Source organism: Carassius gibelio, chromosome B15 (assembly GCF_023724105.1).
Source record: "Carassius gibelio isolate Cgi1373 ecotype wild population from Czech Republic chromosome B15, carGib1.2-hapl.c, whole genome shotgun sequence".
Taxonomy (NCBI): domain Eukaryota; kingdom Metazoa; phylum Chordata; class Actinopteri; order Cypriniformes; family Cyprinidae; genus Carassius; species Carassius gibelio.
Window position 1 is genome coordinate 14,152,503 of NC_068410.1, and position 22,088 is coordinate 14,174,590.

At 38.2% G+C, this 22,088-nt stretch overlaps 1 protein-coding gene across 1 annotated transcript in view; it reads left to right on the forward strand.

The window, feature by feature from the left end:
- The window catches only part of sorl1 (sortilin-related receptor, L(DLR class) A repeats containing), a 57,338-nt gene extending 46,159 nt beyond the window's left edge, over positions 1-11,179 (forward strand). The window contains exons 29-48 of the mRNA XM_052575948.1: positions 116-247; positions 407-541; positions 653-805; positions 2,703-2,858; positions 3,043-3,171; positions 3,297-3,423; positions 4,251-4,420; positions 4,517-4,629; positions 4,705-4,809; positions 4,902-4,968; positions 5,585-5,667; positions 5,754-5,841; positions 5,928-6,112; positions 6,451-6,570; positions 6,653-6,817; positions 7,026-7,200; positions 7,586-7,692; positions 7,852-8,050; positions 8,133-8,345; positions 9,239-11,179. Coding sequence (XP_052431908.1) covers positions 116-247; positions 407-541; positions 653-805; positions 2,703-2,858; positions 3,043-3,171; positions 3,297-3,423; positions 4,251-4,420; positions 4,517-4,629; positions 4,705-4,809; positions 4,902-4,968; positions 5,585-5,667; positions 5,754-5,841; positions 5,928-6,112; positions 6,451-6,570; positions 6,653-6,817; positions 7,026-7,200; positions 7,586-7,692; positions 7,852-8,050; positions 8,133-8,345; positions 9,239-9,306 — 2,690 coding nt within the window. The 3' untranslated portion in view covers positions 9,307-11,179. The remainder of the gene's footprint in view (positions 1-115; positions 248-406; positions 542-652; positions 806-2,702; positions 2,859-3,042; positions 3,172-3,296; positions 3,424-4,250; positions 4,421-4,516; positions 4,630-4,704; positions 4,810-4,901; positions 4,969-5,584; positions 5,668-5,753; positions 5,842-5,927; positions 6,113-6,450; positions 6,571-6,652; positions 6,818-7,025; positions 7,201-7,585; positions 7,693-7,851; positions 8,051-8,132; positions 8,346-9,238) is intronic.
- Positions 11,180-22,088: the final 10,909 nt, after the last annotated feature.

A 22,088-nucleotide genomic window follows, 5' to 3' on the forward strand; every position in this document is an offset into this window, starting at 1 on the left:
ATGTAATTAGATTTTTAATCCGTTTTATTTGACAGTCCTAAACGTGGACCTTGGATAAAGCTCAAATGAAGTGTTTTGTAATGAATGAATTAGTTCTCCTTCTCCTCCTCCACAGCAACGAACCCTGAGTTTGAGAAAACCTGTGACGGCTACAGCTTCCAGTGTTCCAACGGAATGTGTGTGACCCTGGAGTGGAAGTGTGACGGCATGGACGACTGTGGCGACTACTCTGACGAGGCCAACTGTGGTGAGCAGGAACTTTTGGCTATGCAAGACTACAGACTTCCAGTCCGAGCGTTCATTAATAAGCTCCAGTCCAGTCATACTTGGGACGGCTTTGAGAAAGTGCTGTTGTTATTTTGTTTCTGTGCTTGTTTGCTAATGAGTTGTGGGCTTTCTTTTTCAGCGTCCCCGACCGATGAGCCGGGCTGCTCGCGGTACTTTCAGTACGAGTGTAAGAACGGCCGCTGTGTGCCCGCCTGGTGGAAGTGTGATGGGGAAAATGACTGCGGTGACTGGTCTGATGAATCTCAATGCTCAGGTATACACGAATCAGTCCAGTACACAGTGTCCCAGTCAGTGCATGTTAACCTTGTTTGTAGGGAATGCTCAGTGGATTAATTGCAGTTAATTATGTTGTGTCTGTGTTCAGATGGTGGAGCTCCTCACACACCTGCGCCGGGTCCTGCTACCTGTGCTCCTAATCGTTTCCGCTGTGGTTCTGGCGCGTGTATTGTGGACAGCTGGGTGTGCGACGGCTATGCTGATTGTCCTGATGGCAGCGATGAAGTGGGCTGTCCCACAGGTGTGTCCTCTTCTCATTTACTAGCAGGGGTGTCAAACATATGGTTTGAGAAAGAGTTTCAAAATAGGTTTTTGTCCCCCTCCTGATATTTTTCTTTTTTTTTGCATATTTGTCACATTTAAAAGATTCAGATCATCAAACAAATTTTACAATTACACAAAGATAATCTGAGTAAATATGACATTCAGTTTTGAAATAATTATTTCATTTATTAAGGGGAAAAAGCTGTCCAAGCCTGCCTGGCACTACGTGAAAAAGTAAAGCCCCCTAAATCTAAATCTAAAACTAGCTGGACCACGCTTGACAGCAACAAATGCAATCAAGCGTTTGTGATAACTGGCAATGTATCTTTCACATTGCTGTGGAGGAATTTTGGCCCCCTCTTCTTTGCAGAATTGTTTTAATTCCGCCACATTGGAGGGTTTTTGAGCATCAGTGGACTGTTGAAGGTCATGCCACAGCATCTCAATTGGATTTAAGTCTGTTTTTGACTTGGCCACTCCAAAACCTTCATTTGTTTTTCTTGAGCCATTCAGAGGTGAACATTGAATATTCTCCTTCAGGATTTTCTGATAGAGTGCAGAATTCATGGTTCCATCAGTTATGGCAAGCTGTCCAGGTCCTGAAGCTGCAAAGCAGCCCGAGACCATCACACTACCAACATCATGTTTGACTGTTGGTATGATGATCTTTTTATGAAATCCTGTGTTGGTTTTACGCCAGATTTAACAGGGAACCTTTCAAAAAGTTCAACTTTTGTCTCAATAGTCCAAAGAATATTTGCCCAAAAGTCTTTGAGAAAGATATTATTTGTCAAATCCTAGAACATCTCGAATGGATGCAGTTTTTGCCCAGTCTCTTTCTTATTGTTGAATCATGAACACTGACCTTAATGGAGGCAAGTGAGGCTTGCAGTCTTTTAGATGTTGTCCTGGGTTCTTTTATGACTTCCTGGATGAGTTAACATTGCGCTGTTGGAGTAATTTTGGTAGGCCGGCCACTCCTAGGAAGGTTCACCACTGTTCCAAATTTTCTCCATTTGTGGATAATGGCTTTGACTGTGGTTCGCTGGAGTCCTAAAGCCTTAGAAATGGCTTTCCAGATAACCCTTTCCAGATTGATATGTCAACTATTTCTCATCTGTTCTTAAAATTCTTTAGATCAATGACGTGTTGCTCTTTAAGCATGATTCACTTTGTCAGACAGGTTCAATTTAAGTGATTTCTTGATTCATCAGGTCTGGCAGTAATCAGGCCTGGGTGTGGCTAGCGAAATAACTCTCTTTATAAATATATCAATATTTTTAGGTATTTTCATTTGAACTGATAAAATTTCAACAGCAGTTTATAAAATGTGTATATTGAAATATCATAAAATAAAATTTTAAATATATATACATCCATTTATTGTATAGGTATAGCATTCATAATAAAAAAATTTTAGCTATAAAAAAATAACAATTTGTCTCCCTGTTTTAGCTTGCATCAATAAATAAATCATAATGAAATTAAATGCTTTTTTTTAATTATGTGTGACATTCGACAATCGTTCATACATGCAAGTTCATGTTTTTCATCTCAGATGTTGGTGACACAACATTCCCAGAGTGCCACAGTTAATTTTCACACAAAGTATGCAATTCACGTAATACTACTGTGTTGTGTTGTCACTTAATAATAATGTAAAAAATAAAAAAAGTTCACTGTAATCACGAAGTGAATTTCTTAATTGTTTTCAGACATCAACTCAATAATTATTAGAAAAACTATTATATGAATGCTCATTCAGACTGAGAAGCTTTTAATATTAAATAACTGGGGGAACAAAAAAACTTAAAATAAGTTTAACCCTCGAGTCTTCATATGTATTATCCTTTTGTTTTATGTCTTTCTCTTAGTCAAAGGCTCACTGACTCCATTAGCAACTCTTCCTCCTTCGGGCCGCTGTACTAAAGATCAGTTCCTGTGCCTGAAGCCTGCAGTCTGTATCGCTGACTGGCAGCGCTGTGATGGACATCCTCACTGCCTGGACGGGTCTGATGAGGACCACTGTCGTAAGTGCCTATAAGAGAATCATACACAGTACAGAAGTTACCCACTCTTTATTACCATTTTCAATAAAACAGTGAAATAAAACAAACATTATGCTCTATATACTTGAATAAACTGGGAATAGGGTGGTGTGGCTAAAGTCTTCACATACCTGTAAATGTTAACAAGCTCCCTATTTTATTTCAGCCACTCATGGTCCGCTGCTCTGTGTGAATGGTACTCTCTGTGCGGACGGTGAGGCCTGCGTGCTGAACAGCGAGAGGTGTGATGGTTTCATAGACTGTTCTGACCGGAGTGACGAGGACAACTGCACTAGTGAGACACTGAGAGACATTTGTGGTGTATTTGCCATTGAAATCTGACTGGAGCAAGACCAGTGTTTTACCACAGTAAGCCGACTGACTGATCGTGCTGATTCACCCTATATTTCCCTTTCTCAGAGGATTTGCTGGTCTACAAAATTCAAAATCTTCAGTGGAGTGCGAACTTTTCTGGTGCTGTGATGCTTACCTGGTCAAGGCCAAAAAATATGCCTGTATCCACCTGCTCTTTTATCATCTACTTCAGGTATTCATTCAGTCTTTGTGTTCCTCTACACCTGTGTTTTCCAAGCCTTTTAATTAATGTAATGGACCACTTGAACTGTGGAGAAAAAAATCACCGACCAATTAAAAAAAATTGAATTTTTTTGCTTTGTTTTGTTTTGCTTTGCTTTGCTTTTTGTTTAGCTTTGCTTTTTGCTTTGATTTACTTTGCCTTTTGCTTGGTTTTGTTTGGTTTATGTTTCATGCTTTGTTTTGGTTTACGCTTTGATTTTGTTTTTTTGTTTGTTTTAAGCTTTCTGTTTATACATTTTATTTTTATTTTATAAAATACAGTTAAAACAATAAAAAAAAAACAACAACAACAACAACAAAAAACTAAAATTAATGATTGTTTAGTGGTCTGTGTTTAATTTTGATTCAGCATTAACATGTTACAACTTAGTGCTAAAAATCACGGGCCGCTTAACCTTTATTTTTATTTTTTGTTTCGTTTTTTTTATTTATTATTATTTTTATAATTGAGTTTGTTTATTTTAAGCTTTGTAAGTAGTCGAACATGTTAATGCTGAATGAAAAAATCACAGACCACTAAACTATTATAAATTTTTATTTTGTTGTTTTATTTTTTGTTTTTATTTTTTTAGCTGTATTTTATAAAATAAAAATAAAATGTATAAACAATATGTATAATATAAAACATAATTAGGACATAATGAGGCAACTGGCAGTAGATATATAATTTGTTTTATAATGATTCCACCATACTAAATACTGTATATAGGGAACGCTTGATCTACACGCAACAGTACATGTCTTTAGATCAGTAATAAAGCTTTATATGTTTTTCAGGCAGGTGGGTGTCCAGCAGTGGGCGTCCATGGACACAAACAGCAATAAGAGCAGTGCCGTTCTGACTGTGTTGATGCCGGACACAACCTACCAGGTGAAGGTTCAGACTCAGTGTCTCAGCAAACAGCACAGGACCAATGAAGTTCTCACACTACGCACTCCAGAAGGATGTAAGTCTGCCTTAGCACCACATTCACTAAAATGATTTATGGGACAACTCATATTTACATGGAAGAGATATGCTTACAACTGTGTTTGTGTGGCAGTGCCAGACCCTCCGCAGAATCTACAGCTGAGCTCTGACAACGCTGAGGACGGGACGGTACTGTGTTCCTGGAGCCCTCCTGATAAAGCACATGGACTCATCAGGGAGTATATTGTGAGTGAGAAGCCCTCAGTAATTTATAGCATTTATCAACACATACTTGTATCTAACCAGCTCATGTGTTTGCAGTTGGAGTACAGTGAAAAGGACAGTGCAGAGTGGTATTCCCAGCGTAGCACCATCACGAATGCAGAAGTGAAGAATCTGCAGCCCAGCTCGCTCTACAGATTCAGAGTAAGACGCTCCAAAACCTGCATGAAGTTGTTTCATGTACACTTCTGGTGATCATAGCTTCACCTGACCTTTATTCCTCTGTTATTCGTCAGGTGGCTGCTGTCACAAGCAGAGGCATGGGAAACTGGACTGAAATTAAATCCATTATTCCTCAAAAAGGTAACAAAACAATATAAAAGAAACAGAGAAGCGCTGACTCCCCCTGCTGGACATCTATGCTCAAGTGTTTTATCTTATAGGATTACTTGAAACCCATCGAGAGACATTTAACCTACCTTTATTTTAGCACAAATATAAACAGATCAATTTGTATCTGTAATTTAATATCACTGGAAAAGTAATGTTGTGTCATGAATAATTATGAGACATGGCCTTCTCATAGTATAAGGCTCTTTAATAATTGAGACATTCAAAATAATAGATAATAACATTTCATGAAAAATAAGGGATTTTAACATCCTTTGATCATATGAAACATGTATATATACTGCCACTTAGTAGTTTGAGGTCGGGTTTTTATGTTTTTGACCCTAAAATTTTATGGAATATTAACAGTATCTGATAAAAGGATTGGTAGTATGACCAAAATCTTGTTTTACAAAATCATTTCACAGTATTTTAATGATTTTTTTCAGAGTAGTCTGGTAACTATTTTTTACAATACAATATATTTTGCTATGTTTTATGCATTACATAAACATGTCTTATGTCTGTTTTAGTGTTGGACAAATAACTGCTCTAGTGTTTCACGACTCTTTAATAATGTGTCTTTCAGCTCTCTCTCCTCCTGGTGTTGAGATCCCCAGCATCACAGAGGACGCCATGATTTTGTCCATCACCAATGATTATAAAGTCCAGGTCAGTCATTTTGCTTTTTCTCTGAGTGGAGGATACGTTTATGACCTCCTCCTAATTTAAATATAAAATTGATCTCTCTCTTTTAGGTGAAACACTATGTTGTTGTCATCTCATGGGTATTTGATGAACACGTGAAGGAGAGCTGGAATTACACGGTTTCAGGGAGATTGAAAGGTACTGTAAAACACACTTCACAGTCATCAAACATCATGTCAGCATTTCTGGAGCTATATAAAACGTGTGTGCTGTCTTCTGTACAGTCTCTAACCTGACAGCAGGAACGGTGTATGAGGTGGCGGTTTGGGCTCACACAGATGATGGAGACAGTCCTACTTTTCTTGTCCGCGAGCAGACCAAAGGTACGAGACCTGCCCAGCCATCACTGAAGGCCCGGGCGCTCAACCAGACCGCTGTAGAGTGCAACTGGACCGTCCCTCAAGCTGAGGTGAGACTAAAGACTGGAATACACAGGCAGTGAAACTGAACAGCCAATCAGAATCAGCCTGACTTTAAACTAACAAGCTACACAATATCACGTTCATTATAGCAGATGAATCGCCTTCGATAATGAAGGTGATATTGCATAGCTTGTTGGAGAACTACAGCTCTGTCTATTAAATGGCGCTCCATTTGAAAGCAGGTGTTGGAGATTTACCGCTAATCAGGGAACCGGCTTTATTGACGAAATGCACGTGACAATCGCATGCGATATATCGCCCATCCCTACTTTAAGTTGAAAAGTGCCTGTCAAGACATCATTGTAATGTTTCCATGTGTTCGTAGATGTATGGAGTGTTCTACGCCACATCCTTCCTGGATCTGTACCGCAGACCTCACAGGGTGAACACCACCTCAACCAGTCTGACGGTGATCGTTGACAGCGACAAGCAGTTCCTCTTCCTGGTTAGTGTCCGCCCTCCTACTCCTCATTTTAGAGATCCAGTTGGGCACCATGATGAAGTGATTGTGTGTGTGTGTTGTTCAGGTGAGGGTGATCGTTCCATACCTCGGGCCTCCGTCAGACTACGCCGTAGTGAAGATGATCCCCAACGAGCGACTTCCACCTCGGAACCTGCACAAGGTGCGAGTGGATAAGACACAGGCCACTCTGAAGTGGCAGCCGCCGTATGATTCTCCCAGCAGTCCTTTGGTATGACCACACTGTCAAGTCCTAGACTGTCATTTTTATATATATATATATATATATATATATATATGTATGTATGTATTTATGTATGTATGTATATATATATATATATATATATATATATATATATATATATATATATATATATATATATAAAACATTGTTATATGTCAGATGTGGTGTTTCAAGCATCTCTGTGTGTATTTACCAGACGTATGCAGTGCACGTGCGAGATACAGTTCGTAAAACGGAGCGGGACTATAAGGTGAGCACTCAGAACAACACGGTGGAGTACACTCTGAAGGGCCTGGAGCCTGGAGGACGCTACAGCATCACCATCAGGCTGCTCAACATGAGCAAAGAGGCCAGCTTCACACTCAACACGGGTATAGCCAACTCTTTTAGTTCCCTTTCTCTTTTATATATATGTTTTAAATGTCATTCATTTCTGTAATGGAAAAGTTGAATTTTCAGCCATTACTCCAGTCTTAAAGATCACATGATCCTTCAGAAATCTTTCTAAAATGATGATTTGGTGCTCAAGAAGAATTTATTTTCATAATTTTTTTTCAAGATTCTTGGATGTATAGAAAGTTAAAAGAACAGGTTTTTCTGAGATAGAAATGTATGACATTTAAAGTGATGGTAAATACATTTATAATCAATTTTTTGTGTCCCTACTCAATAAAAAGTATAACTTTCTTTCAAAAGAGGTAGCGTATTAACAACTGTAAGTAAAAATTCTCGCTGTATTGTATTTTTTCCACACAGTTCCTTTGCCTGCGCCTGAGGCCCTCAAGATCTTAGAAGAACGGGATCATGTGTTCCTCTTCTGGAAGAGCTTGGCTGTGAAGGACCGGACCTTCAATGAGAGCAGGGTTAGAAACCAGACACACATGACATCTGCAATGACCCTATTTAATCAGTTCATAATTACTAATTAATCATTATCTTTTAACAATATTCTTCCTCCTCTGAAACGTTCCATTTTGGTTCACTCATGAAATGGTTTCACTAATAATCATCTGATCCCTCAGGGCTATGAGGTCTTTATGCATGACAGTGTCAGCAACTCCACAATGTGTCTGGGTAACACAACGGAGTCGTTCTTCAGGATCAGCAACCTGTTGGTGGGCCATAACTACACATTCTCGGTGCGGGCGCGCTGTCTGCTCAACAACCAGCTGTGTGGAGAAGCGGCGGTGCTGTTATATGATGAACTGGGCAAAGCAGCAGGTATGAGCTTTTGTGCAATTCACATATTTCCTCTTTATCTTTGTAGGCATTTGTTGATCTGGACACTTATGTCGTCTTTCAGGGCCGAAGGATGCCTCATCTCAGTCAGGTAAATCAGAGGACATGGCGGCGGTGGTTGTTCCAGTGTTGTTCCTGCTGTTGGTGGGTGTGTGTGGAGGCCTGGTGGTGCTTTACCTCAGACACCGTCGGCTACAGCACAGCTTCACCGCTTTCGCTAACAGCCACTACAACTCTCGTCTGGGCTCTGCCATTTTCTCCTCAGGAGATGAGCTGGGTAAGGCCAGTCTCCTGCCTTTCATCAAATCTGTCTTCCGTACTCTTCAGAGAAGTGTCCTTCAGTTCACTTCAGTTTTAGCTCAGTTGGGTTGAGATCAGTTGACTTCCAGTTCATTTTAGTTCGGTTTACTTGTAGCTAGTGCAGATGGCTTGTGTGTTTTAGTTCAATTGACTTCTATTTATTTTAGTTTACTTCACTGTGTTTGAGTTCATTTCACGCCATTTCACTTCAGCTCAGATGACTTCAGTCAAGATCACTTCCATTTAGTTTTATTTTAGTTCGGTTCATTTATGTTTAGACCAGTTGACTTTAGATCACTTTATTTTATTTCAGTTCACTTCAGTTAAGCCCAGTTTCTATTGTTTAGTTCACTGCAGTTTAGTTTACTTAAACTCAATTCTAATTATGTCAGTTGTCTTTTAGTTCAGTTTAGTTTAGCTCATCTTAGGTAGTTATTTTGCTTAGTTGAATAAGTTGACAGTCAACATCACATTAAGTTTATTTTAGTTCACTTAAGTTAAATTCAGGTTAGTTTAGGTCACTTGTTTAGCTCAGTTTAGTTCACTTGAATTCAGTTTAGTTCACTTCATTTCACATCTGTTTATTTCAGTTTAGCTCTGTTTGCTTAAATTTAGTTCAGTTAATTCAGTTTAGATTTGTTCACTTTATGTAATCACTTCAGTTATTTCAACTTCACCATTTAAATCACTTCAGTTAAATTCTTTTCACATTTCACAACATTTTATTTCAGTTCACTTATAGTTTATTTCAGTTTAGTTCACTTCAGATCTTTGTTTACTTGAATACAGTTTAGTTCCGTTAAATTCAGTTCAGTTTTCCATATTGTGAGAACTGGCTACTAAGATGTTTCTGTTCCCTCTCTTCTTCAGGTGATGATGATGAAGATGCTCCTATGATCATTGGCTTTTCAGATGACGTTCCCATGGTGATTGCATAGCTGGACAACTCTTCTATCCTCCTCCTTCACTTCCCACTCCACTTCCTCATCATGTTTTTTTTTTATTAACGTGGCCATCCGGCACACTTTCAAGCTATCAAACACCTTCCTCTTCACCCCTCCGGTCACTTAGAAAAACGCTGGATTTGGGTTTCTGGACCCTGAGGAAGAAAAGAAAGCATGGAGCAAAAGAGATATTTTTGAAAATAAGATGCACTTTTTTCGGATGCGCAATAACTTATTTTTTATATATAATATATGTGGGTATTGGACTTTGTAGGCATTAACTGAAGCAAACTGTGAAGGAGTTTGTCAGCTGATCAGCAGACTCGCTGAACAGGGAAAAGACCCTTATTGTACAACGAACTCTCACATGAGCATTGCATTTGCTTAAAGCCAAAACAAGCACCTAGACATGGGTACATCAGTGCAAAAACACAAAAATACACAATAAAAAAAAATCTAAAAACAAACCTCATATGTGTACAGATGAGAAAAATGAACCAGTGAATGCTAATGAAAAGGGAAGGCGGTACGTAGGCTGTTGACAGTGAATTGCACAGGATCAGATTTTTGTTGTATATGCTCAATTTGTGTCACTTTGTCAGTAGACCTACATTTGTCCATGCTACCTTGTTTACACTTTGCATCCATTTGTTAACTTCCTTGCGCAGCAATAGATTTCATCCCCTCTGCTTTCTGAAAATGTGAAACCTGTAACCTGTTTTGGTTGTTTTATCAGCTGTTTTTAGAAAATAATGACCAAAATTAAGACCACATAGTCCAATGCTTAGTCTATATGTTCACTGTCGTCTTTGATTTATCCTACGCATTTTATCTAGCTAATATTCTAATATTGCATATCCTTTGTGCTGTCATGGTTTTAGTCCTTTAGTGTTCTCAGGGAACTGGGTTTGTGTAGATGTACCAGCGATGTATCAGTCACACTGCCACAGGCAGCGCAGTGTGTGTTTAATTCAGAGACTATTGTGCTGTACAGTAGTTCCATATTGCAGAGAAGCCAGTTCAGCTCTCGTCTGAATGGACCAGAAGGCTTCATTATTGTGCCAAGCTTAAGAAAAGCAGAAGGTAGAGCAGACGTCTTGCCTTCCTGAACCGTTGTGAAGAGGTACATGTGTTAAATCCATGTTTCATTTTAACTGGATAGCGGGTGTTGCTTAAAAGATTTCTTTATGAATGTATTTTTTTTCTTCTTTTTTTTTTTTTGTATCTTGTATTTGAGGTGACCAGAAAAAAAAGGAAAATGTATATGGTCTGCCCCCTTCTTCTTTAATGTTCAAGGATTTTAAAATGAGGTTCATGGCCAGTTTACATTCAAATGCTTGCGGTCATTATCAGTTAATAGATGTGGCTGTTTTAGTTGAAATTGTTCTTTTCAGTACCACATTGCCTTATTACGACACACTGAGTAAAGTATGTAGCAGTATGTCAATGTGATCACACATGCACACGTTCACAGAAGATGGACTTGAGTAAAAAGAAGCATCAACAATTGTGAAAGACTGAAATAGCGCGTTAGGAAATGTGTGTTTCGACATATTGTGAATTACCACTGTATAAAGTTCCAGTGCAGCACTTGTGTGAATCCTGAGCCACCGTTTTTATTTCGTCTTGTTTGTATTCTTTACTCGCAACCATTTGTGGCGATATTTGTCATGTCCAGTTTGAAACCCATTTATTTTTGGTCAATAAGATGTAAAAATGTTACATAGCAGTGACGCTGGACACCGGCGTGTTTAAATCTTTGATCTTGCCTGCCTACTGAGGGTTTTAGCGATAAGGAACTTGTAAGTGGTACAGTCTGAGATGTTGTATGAACCACTTATGCTGAAATAAATGTGGAAAACTTGAATCTGACTCCTCTTGCTTTGTGTGGTGGTGAAATAAATTCCCATAGTAAATACCTCACACAGCATTCAATAAATTAATTAAGGTGTTATATATATATATATATATATATATATATATATATATATATATATATATATATATATATATATATATATATATATTGGTATGTTCGCTGCGGGGCCCAGTATAAAACCACTTGCAGCCATAGAATTTGCTGCACTTGGACATGTCTAATGGATAGTTCACTCCAAAAAACAAACAAAACCAAAAAAAAAAAAAAAAAAAAAAACTATTTTATCATTATTTTTCATCTTAATACCATTTCGAAACTGTATGACAGTATTTGGAATGCTACATTTTATTTATCTACATTTTTAAAGAAAAACCGCTCTGCAAAGCAAAAAAAACGAAGTGGTTTTTTTTTTTGGCACTGGGACACATGACACCACTGTATGTTGAGGGGCGTAAGATTTCCGACACACGCTAGAGGTATTTGGCGAATCACAAGGCACTGGATAGCTGGCCAATCAGCATACACCTCGCTTTTCAGAATGATGATCTTTATTAAAATTGACGCGTTTCAGAAAGCCGGGATGTTGTGCACTACTGGGCCACCGTAGCAGGGCATAGAGAAGAGACAATAATATACATTATGTGGAAAATAATGTTTTTTTTTTTTTTTTTTTTTTTACCTTAAACTGCGTAATCACATTGCATTACACCAAATACACAAATTAATGTTCTTTTTAGCAATGTCATATGACCCTTTTAACTTTTATAGACCTGTGAGAGCCGTCTGTGATATTTTAGTTGAGGGGTGACATGCGAAAAAGGCATGTGCAAAGGTTGTTTAAAAACATGTTTTATTTTGTAGTTCCACTAGATGACACTAGCACTGCAAAAACTAGCTTTGATGTGATAGTTCACCCAAAAATGAAAATTCTGTCATTAATTACTCACCGTCACGTCGTTTCAAACCCGTAAAACCTTTGTTCATCTTTGGAACACAAATGAATATATATTTTGTGCATTGCTCTGCTTGTAAACAAGGCACAGCACATGCAGGTTCTACATCAGCAGTACCACACGTATGTGTCATTGTACCGTCATAAATAGTGGACTACGTTGACAGAAGAGAAGAATTGCTGAATTACAGTAAGTTGTTTTATTTACTTTGCGCACTAAGTATTCTCGTAGCTTCATAAAATTACAGTCGAACCTCTGATGTCACATGGATTACTTTAATGATGTCCTTAATACATTTCTGGGCAATGGAACATGCAGGCTCAGAAAGTGTTCAGACTTCATAGCAATATCTTATAATAATTAATAATAATAATTTGGTTTTTTTGAAGATGAATGAAGGCCTTACAGTTTCAAAATGACATGAGGGTGAGTAATTAATGACAGAATTTTATTTTTTGGGATCCCTTTAACGCATGATTTGGAATATATAATATTATTCGTATGGACCACTTTTATGGTGATTTTGTGGCCTTTGTTTTTATTTTTTTATTTTTTTATCTGTCTGTGTGTGTGTGTGTGTGTGAGAACTATTCTTTAATAGGTGATTCTTCCGAATTAATCAAAAATGATCACAGAACTAATTTATCAATTTTATTCAAAGCAAATCTCAGTGCACACTGAGGGTCATTCGCCTGCAGTGACCTGGCGTTAACAGCTTTGCTCAAGTACACAATGTATAATTGATCACCCTCATGGGGTTTGATCCTACAACCTTTTGGTTAACAGCCCACATCCTTTAATCACTAGGCCACGCCACCCGAGAACAAATCTTTTCTTCTCCTCCACCTCACGAGAATTTCACTCAAATCAACTTATTTTTACTTGATTTCGTATGATATGAAACAAAAGACATTTCTGAAAATAAGGCAACCTAAAGCAAACAGTTTGCTTCATTTCCCTGCCTCAGCCTCTGGCCCTTCTGCCCTGTGTTTGTTGATGTGTGGGCTTTGTTTGAACCACAATTAGACATGTTTATAGAGGTGGGATGTCTTTATGCGCGGCGTGTTCCTGTCTCTGTTTATTTGAACTTGTCGTCCTTTATTTATCCTCACATCACACTCCTCCAACACAGATGGAGGGCTGTTGCTTGCATGAGTGACGTCACGGTGAGCGCGCAGCTCGAGGTTTCACAGCTGAACGCTTCAGGGAATGTTTCATCAGTGAGCTGCTCTTTATCTCACAAGGCATCTATTCAGAAACTGGAACCTGTGTTTGTCTGAAGAATTCAGCTTTGATGGTAATTTAAACGTGCGTGCACCAAAAATACTGATGAAGAACACTAGGATATGTTGCTAAACATGAGAATCATCCTCTGTATGAATTATTTTTATTTAGAAAAACGTTATTTATTTTTTTTATTTAACTATTACTATACAAATAATTTTTGTATTGTAATAATTCAGAATATTTCAAGTCTAATTGGTAGGAAAATAGTATTAATTATCTTAATTTTTGTCTTATTCTTATTTTGAAATATGTCCCTCAAAAGGCATTCACTCAGCTAATTTGTCTTAAATGAGTCCTGCATGTGACCCTACAAATGTAATGATAAATAAAATAAAATGAAATAACATGAAAATGAAAGGTTATGGGGCTGAATGAAATCTGAATCATATTGCAGCGTCCCATAACCACCAGCAGATGTCTCTCATGTTTCAAGATAATGCCCCTTCACTCACATCTGAGAGCAACTATAACAAAAGAAGACATCTAGTGAACTGCACCAAATAGCAGAAAAGAACGGTGGTGCTTTTTTGTTAACATAATTCATTAAATAGAGAATTCTTTATAGTTTGGAAATTAAAAAGAGAGAAAAACTGCAAAAAACTGAAAATAAAATATAAAAATAATTTGAATGATATGATTTTTTACTTATCTGTAAGAGCTATGCCAACAGTAATTGTTATTTTATTTTATGACTTTATTTTTTCTTTCTTTATATAAAATTTATTAGGCGCCTAATGGTTTGCTTTTATTTGTAGAATTTTTTTTTTTTTTTTGATGATTTCCATCGATGCAGCATGCTTGTCAATGTAATGCGGCAGCCTCTCTGATGTTTGTAATGGGAAGGTAATTGATGTTAGCTGTCCAGTGTGTACAGATAAGGACCGTTAAGTTTTACAATGCCAAAGCTGCACTGGGACAAACAATTACATGAGGTCAGTGTGGTAATGGATCTGTGTCTTTAGAGAAAAGGTCAGACAGAAAGGTCTAGATCCAAAAATAGATTCTCTGCAAAAGTTTTCTGTTCCTCTAGCGCATATTGTTGACTTTAATATGCATTCTTCTTACTGTCAGAAATGATTACTGTATATAATTGGATTTGGAAATAACTATATGATTATAAAGAACAGCTATAACAGATGGATCATCAAGACGACTAAAAGCACTACATTTGACAGGAAACACCAGCAGTGGGTGCACCAGCACAAAACTCGCTCGTTTCCTTTCACTAATGAACAGTGGAGCTCACTGCAGCACTTCATCTGAGATGCTTTTTTTCTTTCCTTGTTCAACCACTTTTTTTTTTTTTTTTTTGGAAAGAGGAAACAGCAAAACAGCTTTCTTAGAGTGCAGCTCGTGTTTCAAGATTTCAGCTTGTATCGTGATCTGAGAATGAACAAAGTCACAATTAAAATTAATTCCAAAAATGTATCTATTTATGAAAATATGTGAGATAGTTTGAGAGATTTAACCTCTGCACCAAATCATGAATAATACTTAGAGTAGTAGTGGAGTTTTAAGGTTTTTTTATTTTTATTTTTCTAAATTTTTATAAAATTATTACATACTTTTTTATTGCATGTTATTGACAGAACTAATTACTAAATATTGATCAAACATTCATGCACACAATAGAATGATGATTTGATGATTTTAATGGCTAAATTGACAAAGAATGTAATAATGTATAATGTAAATATTACAATTATAAAAATATAGAATAATTACAATCATTTTTATTATTTATTTATATTTAATACTTTAACAAATAGTAAATAGAAGAAATGTTTAAAATTGTATGACATTTTATTTTTTTAGAGGATCAGCTGTTTGCTATCTTTGATCTCATTGCTTTGATCAAATCCTTAATATAATAAAATGAATTTTATTTTAATATGTTTTATCAAATTAATTAATTTTTAATTCCATTTTATACAATTATTACTAGTTTTCAAATATTTTATGCACACTGTTTTAATGATATTTAATAAAGCATTTAAAAATACTTTTGTATAAAATATTATATTAGAATGTTCATGCTGGAGAAGAAGACTCATATTCATCATTTTCATATATGAATCACCTGCTCAGATTTACTGATCATTGGTCTTTCCACAGGCCTGATGGTCCCTGTGTGTCCTGTGTTTGTCTGCGTTAGCCGCCATAAAACACCAGGAGCCTCTTGAACTCAAGCTCCTAGAGGTGAAAGGTCACCTGGCAGGTGGCAGACGAAGCTCGAGGGCATGTCAGAAGTTGACGAGAAGTTACCAAATAAGTTTTTAGCACTCATTTGTGGGAGACCTTCTGTCTCATGGCAGTTTAAGTGGACCGGGAAAAACAATGTTTTGTTCTTTTACATCTTCAAATCTTAATATAAATTACTTTTAGTGTTTCTGACAGGGATTTGGCCCTTTTGCTCACGGGTCACGACTTCCCTCTGTGCCTAGCGCTGGAGGCGGTTTGTTCTCTGCTCAAGAGTGATATAACTTCCTTGACCCTTTCAAATAAATTCATGTGATTGGGAGTTCTGCTGTCACAACACCAACTAAGGGGCATTAAGTGCAAGTCTGAAAGGATTTGACATTGGCTTTGGGAGTACAAGAGATGGAGAAAACACTTTAGCATGGGTTTGCTATGAAATTACTGGCATCCAAAACATCCAACATTTTATATCATGTATTTCCCTCACCATTTTGTGTCAAATTTGGAACATCTATTAGACTATGCTTCGATGCAAGGCATCAAATGTATGAAATAAAAATACATACATCCCCAGCTGATTAATCATAGCACATGAAGACATTTTTTAATCATATGTTCTGTTTGAATATGAAAATGAGGCATCATCTAATTACATATGCACTCATTTGCATTCATTTTCAGAACAAAAGTCTGGACTTTGGATAAAGGCAGGCTCAAAATTATGATTTTACGCAGGAGATTCACTTCATAAATCAGAAAATACTGTCAACAGCCCCCAAAATAAATAAATAAATAAATGGCATAATGTAAGCTAAACGAATAATATAAACAAACCCTTCCGTAAGACTCTTCAGAATGTATATGCACTGAAAAAATGTAAGTTGTAAACGAAACGAAGATTATTGAAGTTCATTCAACAAAAGTACTTTCTAACTGTAAGGTTTAGTTCAGTGTGTTTTTTTTTTTTCATTTCCTTTTTTTTTCTACATCAATTTTAATGTAGGAATAAAACTGGAAGGTTTGGTAGAAAAGTGCATGAATTTTTTTTTTTTTTTTTTTATGAAAGCTGCTTTTGAAGAATTACAGATGCAACTGAAATGCCCAGAAGCAAATAGGAAAAACTGTAATAATAAACTCCTAATTATGTATTTTGGGTGTGTTCTTTTCCACTAGTCTAAAAGAAGACATTCTTTGGGAACCAAAATAAACCAAGATCTCAAAAAAAGAAAAACTCAATGGTTTTACCTGTTAGCTGCCCCTAAAGACTTATTTTTAAATATAATTGTGTCTGGATAGCCAGCACTGTCCAAATCTAGTAGCGATTGTTATTGGCCAATCGCGCCGGTTCTCGCAGCCAATAGAAGTGAATGGTGCTGTTCCTCTCCTAGCAACAGGACTCCCTAGTAGTGCTAACTGTGAGCTTACAGACAAATATTACATCACAAATAAAAAGAACTTAACACTCTCGGACAATGGAGGTGCCACACAGCCCCCTTTAATTCTCATTCTCCTTTCACTCCTGTTGATTTGGTTAATGCTTGCCAGGACAAAGCTCAGCAACATGGAAACCAGCTGTGTCGGAGCAGGCCACTGGGGCAAAATCAGTTATAATTCGTCAGCCATAGATGAACGGGTTAGTTGACGTCCAAATTTGAAATTCTCCCTCTTTGGGCCTCTTAGACATATGGCGAAGCTTTGAAGCGCACACAGGGCTGCTCTGTCTCCTGTTACACGTGGCCCAGCTCAGGTTGCTATGTTTAGCTTTGGAGAGGTGTCACTTAGTCTCCATCAGCACCAGCCAAATCTCCACAAACATTGGGCACAGTTGAGCTGGCTTACCACCTCCAGCCCAGCTGCCGAATCAGATCCGCGGCGCTGTGAAGACGGCCGTGGCATCCCGTCATCCCGTCTGAAGTGCCGACAGGTACCGCAGATGTCATTCCGCCCATCTTCCTTACCTGCTACTTCCAGAAATAACACTGGCGAGTGCTGCCGCAGTGCCCCGTTATTCGTCCCTTTTAGGTTCAGCCAAATGAGAGCAGACATTTGGGACATTGCTAGCTCGCCAACGAGCGTGAGAAAGACAAACAAGAGCCTGTTCTCCTGATACCAGTTCCATCCTCTTTTCTGGACCGTTGGCATGACATCTTGAACAAACAGTTGGAAGGGATGTCTCTGTGCTATTTGGACATTTTCAAAAGAACATTTATCTTCTGTAAGCCTTTCCCATAAGGCATCTTATGTTCATTGGACTGGCTGCAGATTTTTTTATGTTATTTATTAATTGTAAATATTTACAGAGAACTTCTGGCAAATGGAGGTATAGTTAGCACCTCTTTAAAACGCAGTATGAGGATGCATAGTGGTGCCAAAAAAAAAAAAAAAAAAAACAGCCACTTTCAGCCTCTTATAGCACATTATCTTGAACCAAATCAACACTTGCAAAACAAATGATCACTGTACCCTAGTAAAATGTTACCAATAAATCTATGTCTGACAATGGAGATTACTATATTACAATCTGAGAATATTTTTTTCTTATAACGTTTTAGCAATCATGTTGTGTGTTTACAATATGCTGTTTAAGCTAATAATGGAAAATTATAAACTACACTCTTCAAACCCTAAACATTTTGGGTTTGCAAAATTTGAATTTGAATATTTGAATTGTTCGCAATTGAATGTAAAATTACGGTATACAAGAGTGAATCCATTAAATTACAGTTTGTTGTGTGTACAGAATGGAACTCATTCTTAAAATTGCAATGACTGACAGTGGAAACAATAGCAACATTTTGCTTTCTTGCGCACTTGGTACCCAATATTTCTGAGTAATATTACAAGTGATCAAAGACTCATTATCTTCTGCAATTTTTTTTAAACCACTGTCAACGATTTTGATTTAAAGTGTATTATTAAAGTTTAGTATATTTTCTTATTTGCCTCTTTTTTATAGCAATATCTGTCAGCACTAATGTTTCAAGACATACCTCGTTCCCTGTGATTTCTTGCTCCTGTGATGCCCACTAAAAGTGTTATCACATTTGTGGTAGTTTCTGAAATTTGAAAATGAATGTTTTCGAATATTTGTTCAGAGGTAATTTACCTGGTTCCACCATCCTTTGACTAGGACGTTATATAGAGGAGTAATTGTGGAGTTCGCCAGCAGGGGGTAGTGTGGCATTTATTGTGCTCCACGGGGCTTTACGTCAGTTTTGTCCGCTTTGCGATTTTCCTCTTTCTGCTGAGCGAGACGAAAAACGGACGCAGAGTTTGCCTGGTCTCATTTATTTCTCCTGTTTTCAGGTTGGTGGAAAATTAAATTAATCTAATTACCTGAAGTGTAATATGTTGACATGTCACTGAATGTTTTAATGTTCGCTAATAAGGCTATGTAATGAGTATGTGGACATAATTGTATATATGGCAGTAGCCACATTTTCGCGCCTGTTAATGTCACCTGTTAATACCAAAGTCACGTCTGAAGAGTTTTATTTTTAGCTCCTTGAACATTTTTGTAAAGTTTTAATACTCTTGAAATGTATGATATTGTGTAAAATGTGAAAGGTTAATGTTAAAAACTGAGTTTGTCAGGGTTAAAAGCTGATGTTAAAACAAATGTGATTTATATTTTAAAAGTGGTTAAAAATAAGTTAAAAGTCTGTCAGCTCATGCATTTTGGGAAGAGTAAAAAAAAAATACTTTTGCTGGAAGAGGAAAATGCATTTAGGAACCATATGTAAATGGTAACAAACTATGTTTTATATGTAAGTGATGACATAATCTGTGTTTTATTTTGAGTTAAAAGGATACAACTTAAAGGGTAACCGTGGTTATTGTCAGTTTGATTTATTTAATCACCCAAAACTTAAAACTCAGTATTTGCTGAAAGATGAAAAAAAAGACAAATTGTATTTCATTTTGAAGTGTTTATTTGATAGTGAACATTGTGTGTTTGTAACAGAGGAGGATTTAAAATGTGAATGTCTAATAAATCCTCTCCCTCTTTCTGCTGAGCGAGACGAAAAACGGACGCAGAGTTTGCCTGGTCTCATTTATTTCTCCTGTTTTCAGAGAGAGCATATAAGCTGTTTATGTGGTGCCAGCCGGTACCTGTAACAGTTTATTGGGGGCTCGTCCGGGATCACTCCCACCGTGTGGCCGGAAGCTGATCCAGTGATACTGCAACCTTGGACCAAAAGTGACCTGATGTAACCAGCGAGCTGCAGCCAGCGGAAAAAGATCTCCAGATACCATCGATGCCGTCTATGGATGAAGAGGTTACCTGTAATGAATGAAGACTAATGACTGTGCTGTGCTAAAATCAACACCCATCAAGAACAGAGCGTGAATTGTGATCCTGGGCTCTCGTGACCAAGTGCGAGGAATTGGGAAGCAGTATGGCGGATGGTGAGAGGAAAAGGTTGGTGTGGGCCATCAAAAAGACTCTTCTCACTCTCTCTGTAGATGAACTGTTCCAGATTGCCAAGTCAGTGGGTCCAGTGCCAGGAATTGACGAGTCTCGCGTCAAGTTGACTGATGAGGAGGGTTGTTTTGAGTACATTTGCAGTTTCATGTCCGGTGAGCCTTTACTGGAGTTAGAGGATTCTGGGATGGCACACTTATTAAACTTAAGGGAATTAATTGACATAGTCATTCAGGGTCGTGCTTCACAAGTTGCTGTAGCAATTGATGTATCTGGCAGCGGGGATGCAAGTCATGGTAATGTTAACCCAACTGATGATAGTGATACTACCGATATTGGGATTACTAATTCAACTCACATGACACTATCTACGGCTAGTGACACACATGACACAGAGCTGCAGAAAATACTTCCTAGTTATGAGGAGCTGAGTAAGAAAAGTATGCAGTGCACACACACACCCACTCCACAGTCTGTACCTCAGTCATCTGTAAAGATAGGATACACCACACAGAGTAGTAAAGTAGCAGGCAGCAGAGGTTTAAGTGAACACACGACACCATTAACACATGACAAGTTGTTCTCCTTAAAAGAGTTGTCTTACCTTCATCGCAGGGAACTGAAGATCCAGGGGGGTCAGATTGGGGACCAGGGGTCAGATCTAAGCTATAACAGTGTCTGTCGGCAGATGGAAGACGGTTTAAAGGAACAGTTCAGTGATGCAGAGGTTGTAAGAGCCGTCCTCAAAGTCATCAAGCCAGGAACTTTTAAAGACATGTTGATGAATAAGGATGATCTAACTATAGAAGAGCTAAAAGCGTTCCTCCACTCCCACCTGGGTGAGCAAAGTAATACCGAGCTGTTCCAGGAGCTCATGTGCACCAAACAAAAAGACAATGAGACACCCCAACAGTTCCTATACCGAGTTATAGGACTTAAGCAGAAGATCATGCTGGCCTCCAAACATGCTGACACAGATGTCAAGTATAGTGCAAGCACAGTGCAGGATGTGTTTCTCCACACCGTATATCAGGGCCTAGGTCATAAACATGATGATGTCCGCAGAGAGCTGAAGCCATTGCTTGGGGACCCCAGAGTATCGGATGAGACAATCTTAAAACAGATGAAGAAAGTGATGTGTGATGAAAGTGAAAGGCAGCGAAGGCTAGGTCCCGCCACCCGTCAAAGACTAACAAATGTGCACAGTGCTCAGTCTGAAGTTAATGCTGCACAGTGTCCTAGTGTAAAGGAGAAGGTGCCAAAAACAGATGTGATCCAGCAGTTAACAGAGAAACTTGAACAGCTTACAAGTACAGTTGAGCTCATGAGACAGTCAATGCAGACACAGGTTACAGGACAGTTCAGCCACAATGGAAAAGGTAGAGGAGACCGCAGGAGAGAGAAACCATATGGCTGTGACAAGTGTATGGAGCAAAATCGTGCCGACTGCCCTCACTGTTTCCACTGTGGTGAAGAAGGTCACCGGGCAGTGGGCTGTCTAAAGAGACCAACACGGCAGGGAAACTGGAGCCGGTCTCTGCCGAGGGACAAACAGTGACCGGGTCTCAGCAATCGTCCCAATCTGACACTTGTCATACTGATCAACCTGGAATTGAAAGACTGGAAAAAAACAAAATAATGGAAAAGAGACGGAAAGAAACAAACAAGACAACCAATCCTTTCCCTTATGACTTACCTCACAGCAAAGGGGAACATCTAGCCAAACTCATTGGAAGGAAAGCTCTCACCCATTGCAACCTTAATGGATTAGCAGTCAGTGCTCTGTTAGACACTGGTGCTCAAGTGAGTATGATTGATAGAGACTGGAAGAGTAAATATCTACCTGACACTCCTGTTAGGGCACTCAGCGACATTATAGGTGACGAAGACGAGTTAAGGGTGTATGCAGTGAATGGTGACGCCCTCCCTTTTGATGGCTGGGTTGCCCTTACAGTCAATTTGATGGGGAATGAGGACCCTAATCTGTCAATCACTGTGCCTTTTCTTGTCAGCAGTCTTGCTCTGGAGAGAC